Source organism: Bombina bombina, chromosome 1 (assembly GCF_027579735.1).
Source record: "Bombina bombina isolate aBomBom1 chromosome 1, aBomBom1.pri, whole genome shotgun sequence".
Classification (NCBI taxonomy): Eukaryota; Metazoa; Chordata; class Amphibia; order Anura; family Bombinatoridae; genus Bombina; species Bombina bombina.
The window spans coordinates 398,035,956-398,050,515 of record NC_069499.1 but is presented as its reverse complement, the minus strand read 5'-3'; the positions used below and the strand labels follow the sequence as shown (position 1 = coordinate 398,050,515).

Genomic DNA, 14,560 nt, shown 5'->3' with positions numbered 1-14,560 from the left:
CACCGTCTGCAAGCGGAATTCCCGGGTGCGTGTTCTTGGCCTATATATATGGCAGTGTAGGGGTGTGAGCTGGTGTCAGGGGTCTGCAATTTAGGTCAGTTCTGAGCCTCTAGGAGTGTGTGCGCGGTTAACTTACAGGCCTCCTTTGAGCGATGACGTAAAAATGGCGGCTCTCCACAATCGTTGTCCCGTGTCTCAGGGTTTCGGCACTTCTCCTTTTTTGTATGCTTTCTGGCTGCTGGGAGATACTGGGTGTCCGCAAGGGTTTTGTCTTGTTACGCCGCAGAGGGTTTTGTCTTGTTACGCCGCAGCAGCGGCCTCTCTCGGCTTCTCTCAGCTTTTCTTACGGATATGTCGTTCTGGTGGGGGAGCCGTTAGCTTTGGCTCCTTGCCTCAAAAGGTCTCCGAACAGGTTTGCTAAACTTCCTGTTAAGGATTGCAGGCTTCGAGGGCTATTTAGGTGTAGTTTTGGGGGGATCAGCCGTCAACAATATCGGAGCTCCTTCTCCTTGCGACTGTTCACTCCGCCCGCCCTCCGGAAGTCCATATATACACAGTTTTAACATTTGTCTTAGTTTGTCAGGTGTGTATAATCATTTTTGTATGTGTGGTGTGTGTGTGTTTTTTTTTTTTTTTGTTTTTTTTATCCTTCTCGACCTTTTTTACAAAATTGTCGTATATATAGTTTTTAGTCATTTTTTTTGTACATTTGAAACCATACTCTGTTTAACCTATTTGTTTTTCTGTATAGTTTGTTATAGTTGTTGTGGACAGCACTGACCGAGAGCGAATTTCTGTAACTAGAGAAGAACTCTATAAAATGTTATCACATGAGGTAAGGTTAAAGCATGTGTTTTTTAGTGTGTATGTGTGTGTGTGTGTATATGTATGTATGTATGTATATGTGTGTGTATATGTATGTATGTATGTATATGTGTGTGTATATGTATGTGTATATATATATATATATATATATATATATATATATATATATATATATATATATATATGTATATGTGTGTGTGTGTATGTATATATGTGTATATATATATATATGTATATGTGTGTATATATATATATATATATATATATATATATATATATATATATATATATATATATGTATATATATATATATATTTTTATTTTTTTTTAAGAATAACACTTGTCCAGCATAAAAATAGAATGTAAAAATGAATAGCAAAATTTTAAAGCCTTATTAAATAAAAAACATTTTTTAGTACTTAAAGGGACAGTCTACACCAGAATTTTTATTTTTAAAGATAGATAGTACCTTTTTTATTACCCATTCCCTAGTTTTGCATAACCAACACAGTTATATAAATACACTTTTTACCGCTGTGATTATCTTGTATCTAATCCTCTGCAAACTACCCCCTTTTTTCAGTTCTTTTGACAGACATCCATGTTAGCCAATCAGAGCTGGCTCACCTGAACTCCACGTGCTTGAGCACAGTATTATATATATGACACATATGAACTAACACCCTCTAGAGGTGAAAAACTGTCAAAATGCTCTGAGAGAAGAGGCGGCCTTCAAGGGATTAGAAATTTGCATATGAACCTCCTAGGTTTAGCTTTCAACTAAGAATACTAAGCGAACAAAGCAAAATTGGTGATAAAAGTACATTTGAAAAGAGTTTAAAATTACATTCTCTTTCTGAATCATGAAAGTTTATTTTGGACTAGACTGTTCCTTTAAAATATATTTTAGAACTTTGTATTTTTTTAAATTGTTATAGCAAATTTATAGAGATTAGTTCTCGCTTTCTGTGCCTCTACATTTATTTAGAGGTTTTGTTTTTAAGAATTGCTTGTCCAGGGTAAATAAAAATTGATAACAAAATTAACTTAAACAAAAGTATTAAAATATGTTCAGATATTATTATGATATTAAAGGGACAATAAAGTCAAAATGAAACTTTTATAATTTAGATAGTGCACGCGATTTTAACCCCTTAATGACCGCAGCACTTTTCCATTTTCTGTCCGTTTGGGACCAAGGCTATTTTTAAATTTTTGCGGTGTTTGTGTTTAGCTGTAATTTTCCTCTTACTCATTTACTGTACCCACACATATTATTATATACCGTTTTTCTCGCCATTAAATGGACTTTCAAAAGATACCATTATTTTCATCATATCTTATAATTTACTATAAAAAACATTATAAAATATGAGGAAAAAATGGAAAAAAACACACTTTTTCTAACTTTGACCCCCAAAATCTGTTACACATCTACAACCACCAAAAAACACCCATGCTAAATAGTTTCTAAATTTTGTCCTGAGTTTAGAAATACCCAATGTTTACATGTTCTTTGCTTTTTTTTGCAAGTTATAGGGCCATAAATACAAGTAGCACTTTGCTATTTCCAAACCACTTTTTTTCAAAATTAGCGCTAGTTACATTGGAACACTAATAACTTTCAGGAATCCCTGAATATCCATTGACATGTATATATTTTTTTTTCGAAGACATCCCAAAGTATTGATCTAGGCCCATTTTGGTATATTTCATGCCACTATTTCACCGCCAAATGCGATCAAATAAAAAAAATTGTTCACTTTTTCACAAATTTTTTCACAAACTTTAGGTTTCTCACTGAAATTATTTACAAACAACTTATGCAATTATAGCATAAATGGTTGTAAATGCTTCTCTGGGATCCCCTTTGTTCAGAAATAGCAGACATATATGGCTTTGGCTTTGCTTTTTGGTAATTAGAAGGCTGCTAAATGCCACTGCGCACAATATGTGTATTATGCCCAGCAGTGGTTAATTAGGAAGCATGTAGGGAGCTTCTAGGGTTAATTTTAGCTTTAGTGTAGTGTAGTAGACAACCCCAAGTATTGATCTAGGCCCATTTTGGTATATTTCATGCCACCATTTCACCGCCAAATGCGATCAAATAAAAAAAACGTTAATTTTTTCACAATTTTAGGTTTCTCACTGAAATTATTTACAAACAGCTTGTGCAATTATGGCACAAATGGTTGTAAATGCTTCTCTTGGATGCCCTTTGTTCAGAAATAGCAGACATATATGACTTTGGCGTTGCTTTTTGGTAATTAGAAAGTCGCTAAATGCTGCTGCGCATCACACGTGTATTATGGATAGCAGTGAAGGGGTTAATTAGGTAGTTTGTAGGGAGCTTGCAGGGTTAATTTTAGCTTTAGTGTAGAGATCAGCCTCCCACCTGACACATCCCACCCCCTGATCCCTCCCAAACAGCTCCCTTCCCTCCCCCACCCCACAATTGTCCTCGCCATCTTAAGTACTGGCAGAAAGTCTGCCAGTACTAAAATAAAAGTTTTTTTTTTGTTGTTTTTAAAGAAGAAAAAAAAGCATATTTACATATGCTGTGTTTAGGATCCCCCCCGAAACAGCTCTCTAAGCCTCCCCCTCAGCCTTATTGGGTGCCATCTTGGGTACTGGCAGCTGTCTGCCAGTACCCAGTTTGCACAATCAAATGTTTATTTTTTTTTTTCTTTATTATTTTTTCTGTAGTGTAGCTCCCCCCCCCACGGACCAACCCCCACCACCTAAATGACACCTAAGGGGTTTTTTTTTAAATGTCCCACTTTTATTTTGTTTTGGGACACATATTTTTTCTGTAGTGTAGCGGCACGCGCCCGCCCCCTCGTGCACGCGCCTGCGCGCTCCCCCGGACTTCCCCACCCACGATCCCGCCCCCCTCCACATGACCAGGGCCATCAATGGCCGCCACCCACCTCCCACACCGGCTCCCACCCACCAACGATACCGGCGATCGATGTCCGGTGCAGAGAGGGCCACAGAGTGGCTCTCTCTGCATCGGATGGCCGTAAAAGGTTATTGCAGGATGCCTCCATATCGAGGCATCACTGCAATAACCGGAAAGCAGATGGAAGCGAGCAGGATCGCTTCCAGCTGCTTTCCACACCGAGGACGTGCAGGGTACGTCCTCAGGCGTTAACTGCCTTTTTTCTGAGGACGTACCCTGCACGTCCTCGGTCATTAAGGGGTTAAACAACTTTCCAGTTTACATCTATTATTAAATTTGCTTGATATCCTTTGTTGAAGAGCATACTTAGGTAGACGTGGAAGCAGTAATGCACTACTGGGAGCTAGCTGGTGATTGGCTGCACATGTTTGCCTCTTATAATTGTTTTTTCCAGATGTGTTTAGCTCCCAGTAGTGCCTTGCTGCTTCCCAGTCTACTGTTTAACAAATGACACCAAGAGTACAAAGCAAATTTGATAATAGAAGTAAACTGTAAAAATGTTAATATTGCTCTTTGCTTTATGAAAGCTTTATTTTGACTTTACTGCCCCTTTCATTATAATTAAAATGACTCCACATTCTTTACTTTTGTATTGCAAGGACTTAAAGAAAGCTGGGCTGCTTGTGTTCGCAAACAAACAAGATGTCAAGGAGTGCATGACTATAGCAGAAATTTCACAGTACTTGAAGCTAACATCCGTCAAGGACCATCAATGGCATATACAGGCATGCTGCGCTCTAACTGGGGAAGGGTAAGTAAACCGTAATGAACACAGTAAAACGTAGCACAATTTAATATGCTGGTTTGGGTTTCTTTTTAAAACATTCTATCTAGGGTTGGATTCTAATTGCTCAATTCAATTATTATAGGTCATTTGCAACAATAAAATAACTCAAATGCTGTGTGTTCATATATTTAATGAAATAGTTTATTTAAAGAACAATTAATAAGCAAATGTGGCCTTTAAAATCAATCCAAAAAAAAAAATATAAACATAAAATACACCAGATCAATTCTCTGATAACATTCAACTTTCATACTTTTTTGTATGTAAACGATGCTATCACACTGTTTCTTCTGATGCTTTAATATAATCATTCTAATATTTTATGGTAGTTTGTTTAATGTAGAGCTTAGGTACAGTGTCTGTAGGACAGATATAATAAGGATCTATAAGGACGGCCAACTTAAATTACAATGCAGTGAATGTCTAACATCTCCTGGAGCACTATATATTGAGAGAGGCTATTACCAAATCAGCTAATCATATTCCCTTATTATTTAGTTCATATTATTGTATGTTGTCAGATTTGTATATGAATTTATGTTTAATAGTGGCTGTATGCTTTCCGCCCCTCCTATAGAGATGGTCTGACCTTGTGCATCCCAATCTGTGGGGTGAAGTAGAATGAATAGTGAGTCTCTCCATAATTATTATTATTATTATTATTATTTATTTTTTTACCTAGAAACTTCCCTGCATATACCCTTTTTATACTGTTTTATTATGTCTAAAATTTTTAATTTTCCCAATTGTATTATTTGTCAGCATATAAGGTACTCAATCTCTACTTTTAAGATTGTACTTTTATTTAAATATATTTGTATGTATTATTTGTATATATTATCACTTAAAGGACCACTTAATGCAGTAGAATTGCATAATTAACAAGTGCATTATAAAAAGACCACGATTTAACACCTGCTCTGAATTTCAAACATGCAGCAGGTTTTTTTCCTGTCAGATTTATTTTTTCTCCCATTTTCCAGCCCCTGTATCATGTGATAGACATCAGCCAATCACAGACTAGTATACATATACACTAGGGCTGCAACTAACGATTATTTTCATAATCGATTAATCGGCTGATTATTTTTTCGATTAATCGGATAAAAAGAGAATCAATAATAGTTTTCTATGTTTTAAATAACATCCACATAATGAGTGTTACAAATATAAACTTCAGACTAAAACTTTACATTAACACAACTGTTTCTTCAATTTTTAAGCAGCAGAGCACAGTTTTATAATTAAAACAAAACCACAAACTGTTTGAAAAGAGGTAGAACTAGAAAGAGTTAGACTATCACTGTTAATAACATTCTGTTATTCACTCTTTCAGAAACTTTTGCATTGAAATGCAAAAATCTCAACATGTCCACATGCTCCTGGCTAAGGCTGGTTCTCTGTTTGCAGCTATATTTCCTGCAGCAGAGAAAAGGCTGTTGAGGTGTATAAGTAGGGTTTTGCCAATTTCACCAAAGTGGGATATTTATCTTTGTTAGCTCTTCACCAATGCTCAGTGTTTTCTACCTTGGCAAGGGGCCTCTCAATAAAGTAACCCTTTATTTCATTCTAACATAAAAATATATTTTATATCTATATGCAATGGTAAATAACCAGCTATAAGGTTAGGGAAAAATATCTAGTCCGCTCTAAAAATAACGAATATATACTTATAAAGGTTGAATCTGGTACATATTATCACAATTTATTACAAATATAAAAAAACAATAAACAAAATCAGAAGCACCAAGGACTTTATATCAATAACAGGACAAAGCCTTACACATTTATTTATACAGTACATATAATCAGCAATAGCAAGCAATACGCTAATAATTGTGCAAACAGATAATAGTGCACATCAATTTAAATAACTCCCATCAATCTAGGGGCAAGGTGTAAACAATAAGCTCATCACTATATCATGCAAAGCATAATTCCAAATCACCTGATTTAATATAAACAATCCAAATAATGACTATTATATCTGGGTTGCACATAAGCCAGGGGTAGTTGTAAACTTATACTGTCCTGAAAAAGTGAAAAGTAGACGTCTGTAGACGTCCTTTAGCCTAAGGACCTAACCATAAAACACAATACCATATGCAGGAGCTCAGTGGAGTGAAGCAGCTGGTGTTGTGCACAGACCAACTAATTGCAAACCGATTAATCAATTATGAGATTCGTTGACAACTATTTTCATAATCGATTATTATCGATTATGACGATTAGTTGTTGCAGCTCTAATATACACTGTTAGCTTGTGCACATCCTCAGTAGGATCTTGTTCCCCATAAAGAGTACAAATAAAAAGTCTGCAAAATTTGATAATGGAAGTAAATTGGAAAGTGTCTTAAAACTGCACGCTTTTTCTGAATCATTAAAGTTTATTTTGATTTGAGTGTCCCTTTAACATCAAGAGGTTAAATGAGGTAATAAACATATCTGTGACCCTACATTATTTGCACAAGCAGAGAAAATGTGTAGTGCTTCTCCAGGAGACGCATTGTTCTAAGCAAACAGCCAGAATTACTAAGACCAGAAGATATCGCTACTGTTATTTTTGCTCAAGAGACTAGAATTGGCTAAGTATTAGTAGGTAAGCAAGGTGGTTAGAAATGAAATCTAGAGATTTCTATATCTCTGCTCATATCCTAACTATAACTCACCAGGGTTCCTTCCCTCAGTATTCCTTTTCTTTATAGACATTTACTAAGTGAGGGGTCAGCAACGGGAACCACCTTGGTGATTGGAAATCTCCCTAGTGAATAAGATATGAGCAAAGATATAGAAATCTGTGTCTTGGATTTTCTTTTTCCTGTATGGTCTTGTGTTAACACGCAAATGATTTCTATATTATTTTACCACCAATTTCCCCAAGTTCCTGTTTCCTTATAGATTAGAACATGTTACCTTTTTGCACTAGTTTTATATTACTTTTTATATGTTTATGGGCCTTGCAAGATACTTATATGGGAATGCAGCTCCCACTGGTTACAGTACCATGTCTTTTGAATCTAAAATGATCTTTAATAATGAACAATTTTCTTAAAAGGACATGGTTGTCACAATTAAACTTTCATGGATCTGCTAGAGAATGCTATTTTAAGATAAGTTTACAAATGTACTTTGTTCTTTTGGTATAATTTGTTGAAAAGCATAGGTAGGCTCATGAGCAGCAATGCACTACTGGGAGCTAGCTGCTGATTGGTGACTATAAGTATATTTTTATTGGCTCACCAGATTTGTACAGCTAGGTCCTGACCTAAACTATATTCTTCCCCACTTTACAGGGGTTAAACGCGCAGTTTAGCTAGCAATAGTGTAATACAGGTACAAAATCCATGAATTCAAAAATCCAAACTTGTTCTGAAATCCAAACTTTTTTAATTAATATTTTTTTTTTTTTTAAATAAAATGATCAACAAATTCTGTCACAGTCTTCTCTGCCTGTGTTTTTGGTTTTATTTTTGTGTTTTAAAATGGAAATTTATAACAACAAATAATAATGATTACGGTACTGTCTTCCTGAGGGTGCTATGTATACAAGTGAAGCTACCTTAAGTTTACATGTATAAGCTGTATTATGACTGTAAATATAGCCTAAATGACACTTGGTCCCATCCCCTCTCCAAACTTTCCTATTTTACAGATGCAAATATTCCAGAATTGATTTGGATTTTCTTTAGTTATTTACCACAGGTTTTAATACATTTTTAATCAGAATCTAGGAGCCAGGCGAGAAATGAAGGATTCAGAAGTTTTTGGAGAACCACATAATGTAGAGCTGGATAGACAAATATAAACTCTATAGGTAGCTGCATAGCTTTTTAATACAGAAGGGAAAACCGACGTCCAGTTGTCCAGGATGTAACTCATATTAAAGGTACAAAGTACTCAGGAAAGCAACTGATAAGAGTTTGTTATATTTAAATCTGCTTCTGGCACTCGCTTTAAAACTCTAGGTCTCTCCTACCCCTACTGTAAAGTTTAAGGGCTTGTTTGCAAACAATTTACATTCTAGCAGGTAAAATGGATCACTGAGAACACATTAAAGGGGATAACGTTTTACAGTGCATCCCCTTTAATACCTCCAAGGCTAGAGTAGCTCTTCAATGTTCCTGTTGGGTATTAAAGGTTTTAACTTATTAAACTTCAAATCAGGTGTACATTGTGACTTCTTATGTTATGAAGTGTTCTCATTGCTATGCTTATGCTATCACTTACCTTAAAGCACCAGTACATTTAATTTAGGGTCGTGTTTAAGTACAGTTTGTCACTCTCTTTCCAAGGACATGAAAGTCCAAATTGAAGCTTTGACGATTCGGATATAGCATGCAGTTTTACAAGACTTTTCACTAGGTGCTAGTAGTGTATTGCTGCTCTGGAGCTGGCTTTAACTATGTTTTTAAACCCTTTGCAGGTGTTTGACACAGATATATGAAAGCAACAGTGCAATAATATAACATTTTTAACACATTACATTTTCTTTTTGCATTTTTATTAAAGTAAAACAGAAGAATAATAAAGTCAGAAACTAAAAAAAGGTTGTCCTAAAATCATCAAAATCTATGGTAATGTCCCAATATTTTGTCCAACCAGTAAATATGAAAATAAAAGATGAGACCTGTGCTTTGCTGGTTGCCTAAAGTGCAAAGCATCCTTATAGAGGACGAAAAGCCTAGTTATGCAAAGCTCTATTGTAAAGTCCAAAAATATGCTTCATATGGCAACCTAGATTCAAAAGGTTACAATAATGATATCTTAAGGAAGCGTCAAACATTACTGTCCATCTCATATATCAAACAACAATCTTATCTCACAATTGCAAGAGAGTTTAATATATATCTAGATATATGAGAGGGTGATCTCTACCTGCAATTTCATTTCCTCATTGTTAGGTATTCTTTTTGTTTTTATGTCCCTTTAACTGTCCCTAGAAGCTGAGGCAATTTAAAGACACTGGGCCAGACGAGCTAAAGATCTCTAGGCTGGCAAGATTATTAAAGAATGCTCGCCAGTACTTCTATTTCCCTGGTGAAATTATCTAAAGCTAAGGGGCATATATTGCATGTATGGAGAGGAGATGCAGACATTACAAAAGTGCACAATGAAATTTGTATTTTAATAATTGTACAAAACAAATAATTGAACCATTCGCAAAAAAATATGCAGAAAAAAATTGTATTGTTAAGGTACATCAAAAATCTTAACATTCTTCATCAAAAAACGTAAAATTTGTATGTAAATTACACAGGAATAAATCCATATTAAATATGCACAGCGTAAATTGTAATTTTAAGTACACTGGATATGCCAAAAAAAGCAAGAAATTCGTACTTATAAGTACAAAATACAAAGCGTAATTGTTGTTTTTTTGTAAAATTGACTAAACCTGGGCGTTCCATGGGTGTTTATGAGATTGTCTCTCTAATCCCAGCATAATTCTGGACAGACATTTGCACAACAGATCTCACCGTTTTTTCTTGCCAACTAAAGGATGGCAAGATTTTCTCAAAATACTTATAACCCTAATAGGATACAAAAATCACATGCATAAGACATGCATACAAAAATCTAGGTGATTGTAAGATGCTTTATGCAGAAAATGGCATAATGTGATTTATATTGGCTGCAGGATTTACTTTTTAAAGTGCGCCCCTGCTCACTTGCTATCCTCACTTCACAGAGCGAAGTCTCCCTTTTCAGCGAGCTCCATTACTTTAACAGGAAATTTCTACTCTCGCAGGGACTGTCCCTTTTTACAATAATCCCACCAGGATCTGATCTTGGGAAATTTAGATCATTGGGCCGTATTTGAGCTATATACATAAATGCAAACTATTCAAGGGCCATTATAGTGTTCAGATTACAGCCATTAGATTTCTGCTGATTAGATCAGTGGGGGTTTCCGCTCAGGACTTTAACTGGGTTTAACTCCTTTGTGAGGGTTAAACATATCACTAGTGTTGAATTGTATCTGTTCTTATGAATTAGACACTATAATGGTCCTTTTTAATAATTAATTGACACGCACCATGTAAACCTTACTTTTAAAAAAAAAAAAAAAATAATAATTAAAAAAAAAAAACTGCCAGTTCTTAAAGGGATATGAAACCCAAATGTTTTATTTCATGATTCAGATAGAGTATGCAATTTTAAGCCAAGAGAACGAAGACAAATTGATTATAGGAGTAAATTTGAAAGTTGCTTAAAGGGACACAGAACCCAAATTTTTTCTTTTGTGATTCAGATAGAGCATGCACTTTTAAGCAACTTTCTAGTTTACTCCTATTATCAATTTATCTTCGTTATCTTGCTATCTTTATTTGAAAAAGAAGGCATCTAAGCTTTTTTTCTTGGTTCAGAACTCTGGACAGCACTTTTTATTGGTGGATTAATTTATCCACCAAACAGCAAGGACAACCCAGGTTGTTCACCAAAAATGGGTTGGCATCTAAACTTACATTCTTGCATTTCAAATAAAGATACCAAGAGAATAAAGATAATTTGATAATAGGAGTAAATTAGAAAGAAAGCGAAATAAAGAAAGATTAGGGGAAAAAGGAGAGGAAAGGAAGGAGAAAGGGAAGGAAGAAGGGAGTTAAGATAGAGATAAGACAATACGTATTAAGACCGATTTTCTTGTGTAATAATAGTGGCATTTAGGTAATGTAGGGAGGAGGAATTTTATTAAAAAAAAAAAAAAAAAAAATTTTTTTCTTTTTTTTTTTTCTTTTCATTGATTGTTTAATATATATATATATAAAAACTCCAGTGACGTACTCAGCTACATTACGAATATCAGGTTTTAGTACATGCTTTGTTTGTTCTAGTGTATCATTAATTATTTTTTCTTTTTTAATTTACTAATTCATACATGAATGCCTGGTGGGGCCAATTGAAATGTATCCTGATATATGTTTATTTTTTCTGCTGGAATCAATAAAAATAAAAAAAAATAAAAAAAGAAAGTTGCTTAAAATGTCATGCTCTATCTGAATCACGAAAGAAAATTTTTGGGTTCAGTGTCCCTTTAAAATTGCCTGCTCTATCTGAATCATGAACGAAAAAAAAATGCTTTCATATCCCTTTACGTTTGTGTGGTCCTTTAAATTACTTTCACTTTGTTTCTATGCTATTACATCATTACTACACATCATATTTAAGTATTCTTATTTATATTTTATTCTCTTTTAGCTTATGTCAAGGACTTGAATGGATGATGTCAAGACTTAAAGCCAGATGACCACAGTAGCGGGAGCAAAGAGACATTATGTTTACGACTTGCTGTATTTATGATTCCTTGGACGGCTGCATTCTACAATGTCTATTTATAAACATTGTGTTACAACGGTTCTATCACACAGAGCAAAAATGACTGGTTCTCTTTAAAGACTGATTCCTGTGACTGTTCCTTTTTGAAGATGTGATTGGCTTGCAAGTGGTATTATCCCCTCACAGTTGGAGAAAAAGACAGCAGAGTTTTAAATGTTCAACATTTTAAAGTGCAGTTTTACAGATAAAATGGCTGCTGAATCAGGAATACAGCCAATTACTGACCAGTATTTTTAAAATGTCTTAGGAACTGGACTGGATTTCTATTTCCTGTGTGTATGCATGCTCATACATTTGTACTAATGTACATAATAATAGTCTTGGTATGATCCAGTGCTGACTATATTGTATTTCGCACTGGATTTTTAAAGCAAATGGGGATTTGCATGTTCTATTCCATTTCAGCAGCGGAAAAGGCTTGGTCCATACTTCTGTAAATTATTTTTTTGACTCTGCTTTGTTCATCCATTCTGAAGTTGTGATAATAAACTAAGGTAAGATGATGTCCTAATTTCTAACCAGTATGGTTTTATATATTTTTTTTTTTCTTATCAACAAGCACTTTGAAGTTGTGAATATAATTCTTAGTAGAATTATCATTAAATCTGTAGCTTTCCCTTTTATTAGTTGGAAACTGATTCACCAAAAAGTCCATGATGGATGTCCTGTAACATTCCTTTTTTTTTTTTTTTTTTTTTTTTTTTTTTCTCTACTGTCCTCAGTTCAATTTTTTAAAATAATAAATAATTTGGTTCTTGGCTGTAGAGTGGATTAATTTTTAATTCTGTATTTGCCGTTTGAAAGTAATGTAGTAGCATGCAGGTATACACTAAGATTGCATGCAGCTCAGCAAATCGCAAAATTGAGGCATTTGGTATAACTTCTAAGGGACATTAAACTCATTTGAATTCCCCACAAAGGGCCAGATTACATGTGGAGTGCTAAATATCACTTTTGTGAAAGCAATATTTGCGCTCCACGGAGTAATATCAGCGCACGCTAATGTGCACTGGTATTACAAGTTGACGACAATGCAAATGTGAGCTCGCGTTCTCATTGCTGGGAAGCATTGCACTCACGAGCGCGCTTCCATTGTCTCCAATGGGAAGGTAGCGCAGCAAAGGGGGTAAGTTGTGCAGCGAGTTGTTTCCATCGCTGTGAGTGCATTTCTCTCTGTGTGTATTTAGTCTCCCTAAGGGAAAAAGGGGCAACCAGACGTAGACTCCTTGCTTCAGTGCGTTTAGAGGAATATGGCTACACCTCACTGACAAGGCCCAATGAAGGCCGAAACGTTTGTCTGGGGTTGCTGTGTTTCTTGTTCAGAGAAGAATTGGCTGGTATTTCGGCGCTGGACTGACTGTAATAGGCGGGATCAGACTGATCTACTACAGGAAAGTTCTACTCTGGGAAAAGCATTGCTGGGCTAAAAGAAGTTGCACCCAGGTGGTAAATCGCCATAGAACAGGCTAACGATGGTTACACACACATATTAACACATAAATACATATTTATATAAGCATGTACATCTATATTTACTGGGAACACACAGTTCCCATAGCCACAATGTAAAGGCACTTTTCAATGCAGTTTTTGCAGTTACTTTATTAAAAAATAATAAAAATGCTACAATTTTTATTTTTTAATAAAATACACTACACTGTATTTTGGGGGCTTTAGGGCACATTTATAAAATTAACCAGAGATCTGATCTCTGGTTAATTTTTTAAGCGCTAATTGCTACCTCGAGTTCGTAGTAGCAATAACCAGCCACTTATAACGGCTGGTTATTTATCACATGCCCGCAAATGGGCAAATTTGCCGTTTGCAGATGTGCAATAAATTAGCGCTCTACTTGTAATCTAGCTCATAATGTTTATGCATATAAGGAATGCTCTTCATTTTTTATATTGCATGTTTTCACTTTAATTTTAAAGGGACATGTTACCCTTTTTGCTAAGTCACTTGAAAGTGATGTATCATATCTGTAAAAATCTGACAAGAAAATATGAACGTCTGTACAAAAAAGAAAAATATTTTACCTCAAATTACTTCAGCTTGCCGGAGTTTGTGCTCTGTGAGCAGTTACCATTCACCTACTCCTTTTACTTTAATTTGCACAGTGAATAAAAATCAGCCAATCGGCATCAGTGCTGAGTTCTTACAATTTCACCATGATCTTGTGAGATTTCATAGTAAATTCCTATAAACTGAGGAAAGAAATAGTGACTGTTCCTGCACACCAGACGCACACTTCCTTGCTAGCACGGTAAGAAGCATCTTTGTCAGACACTTAAAGGGACCTTACACCAAAAAACAATTAGTTCATGATTTTAAACAACTTTCCAACTTACTTTTATTTTCAATTTTGCACCATTCTCTTGGAATCCTTTGTTGAAAGAACAGCAATACATTGCTGTGAGCTAGCTGACCACATATGGTGAACCAATGAAAAGGGATATTTATGTGCAGCCACCAATCAGCAGCCAGCTCCCAGTAATGAATCTCTTTCCTTGAGCCTACCTAGTTAAAAGTTGTTTAAAATCACATGTCCTGTTTTAAAGGAACATCAAACCCAAATATTTTCTTTCATGATTCAAAGTCCCTGTACAGTGGAGATTTTGTGGTAAAATATCTTCCTTCCTTAGAGA

General features: G+C 35.1%; 1 protein-coding gene across 1 annotated transcript in view; it reads left to right on the top strand.

The window, feature by feature from the left end:
• ARL5A (ADP ribosylation factor like GTPase 5A) overlaps positions 1 to 12,434 on the top strand; it is a 28,150-nt gene extending 15,716 nt beyond the window's left edge. The window contains exons 4-6 of the mRNA XM_053689900.1: positions 752 to 835; positions 4,387 to 4,538; positions 11,775 to 12,434. Of these exons, the coding sequence (XP_053545875.1) occupies positions 752 to 835; positions 4,387 to 4,538; positions 11,775 to 11,823 (285 nt within the window). The 3' untranslated portion in view covers positions 11,824 to 12,434. The remainder of the gene's footprint in view (positions 1 to 751; positions 836 to 4,386; positions 4,539 to 11,774) is intronic.
• Positions 12,435 to 14,560: the final 2,126 nt, after the last annotated feature.